Below are 784 nucleotides of genomic sequence, written 5' to 3'. Positions count from 1 at the left end.
TATTTAGAGTTAACAGAAAAATACTTATAGAGATCACTTTATGTCATTAAAATAGAAAATAAAAAAAAAGTGGATTGTTTCTTATGTTAAAGAGAGTCGTGTTATTATTCTGAGGAATGAATAGAGAGTCCGTTGGTAGTTTGCTCTGTGTCGACGTCTGTGTGTGTGGATATTAAAAGGCACCGGAGAGGGTGAAAAGATTCTTCCATAAGGAATAAAATAGAGAGATGAAATATCCGTCAAGTGGGCGGGTGGGGGGAAGGAGATACCATGAATGAAGTCAGTTTACGGAGAGATGCAGGGAATCTGTGACTGTGTAAGCAAACTTGCACGTGACAGGCAGACACCCCACTTGTCACAATAATCTATTCTGCAAGTGGCATCCCACTTGGCATCCATCATGCTCTCTCTTCTCTCTCTTCCTCTCCTATTTTTCTAATCCAATTTAATTAACTGCCAAATCTGCAAAACCAGCTTGGAGCTTGTAAGCTCGATCCATAATCCTATTTGGCATTTCATCAAACAGCTGAGATGTACCAGCCTTCCTCTTCCTCCTCCTCTTCTTCTCAGGCACACAACTCAACCGTTTCTGAACCAGCTTTGACCCGCTACGGTTCAGCCCCTGGCTCTCTCCTCCGCACAGCCGTCGATGCTGTCATAGCCGGAGGGGCTGGAGGCCCCCGACATCCTCATCCTCTCATGCCTACGGGATCCCACTACTTCTCCGGGGAGTCCTCCGAGTCCACCTCCAAAGTCAACGACAGTTCCAAAGATCATAACCTTC

At 45.4% G+C, this 784-nt stretch overlaps 1 protein-coding gene across 1 annotated transcript in view; it reads left to right on the top strand.

Moving 5' to 3' along the window:
* Positions 1-100: 100 nt before the first annotated feature.
* The window catches only part of LOC107467620 (transcription factor bHLH128), a gene marked incomplete in the record, with an annotated part of 3,039 nt that continues 2,355 nt past the window's right edge, over positions 101-784 (top strand). Inside the window, 1 exon segment of the mRNA XM_052254429.1 lies at positions 101-784. Coding sequence (XP_052110389.1) covers positions 532-784 — 253 coding nt within the window.

This window comes from Arachis duranensis, chromosome 9 (assembly GCF_000817695.3).
Source record: "Arachis duranensis cultivar V14167 chromosome 9, aradu.V14167.gnm2.J7QH, whole genome shotgun sequence".
NCBI lineage: Eukaryota > Viridiplantae > Streptophyta > Magnoliopsida > Fabales > Fabaceae > Arachis > Arachis duranensis.
The sequence above is the reverse complement of the archived record's forward strand: the minus strand, read 5'-3'. Positions and strand labels throughout refer to the sequence as shown.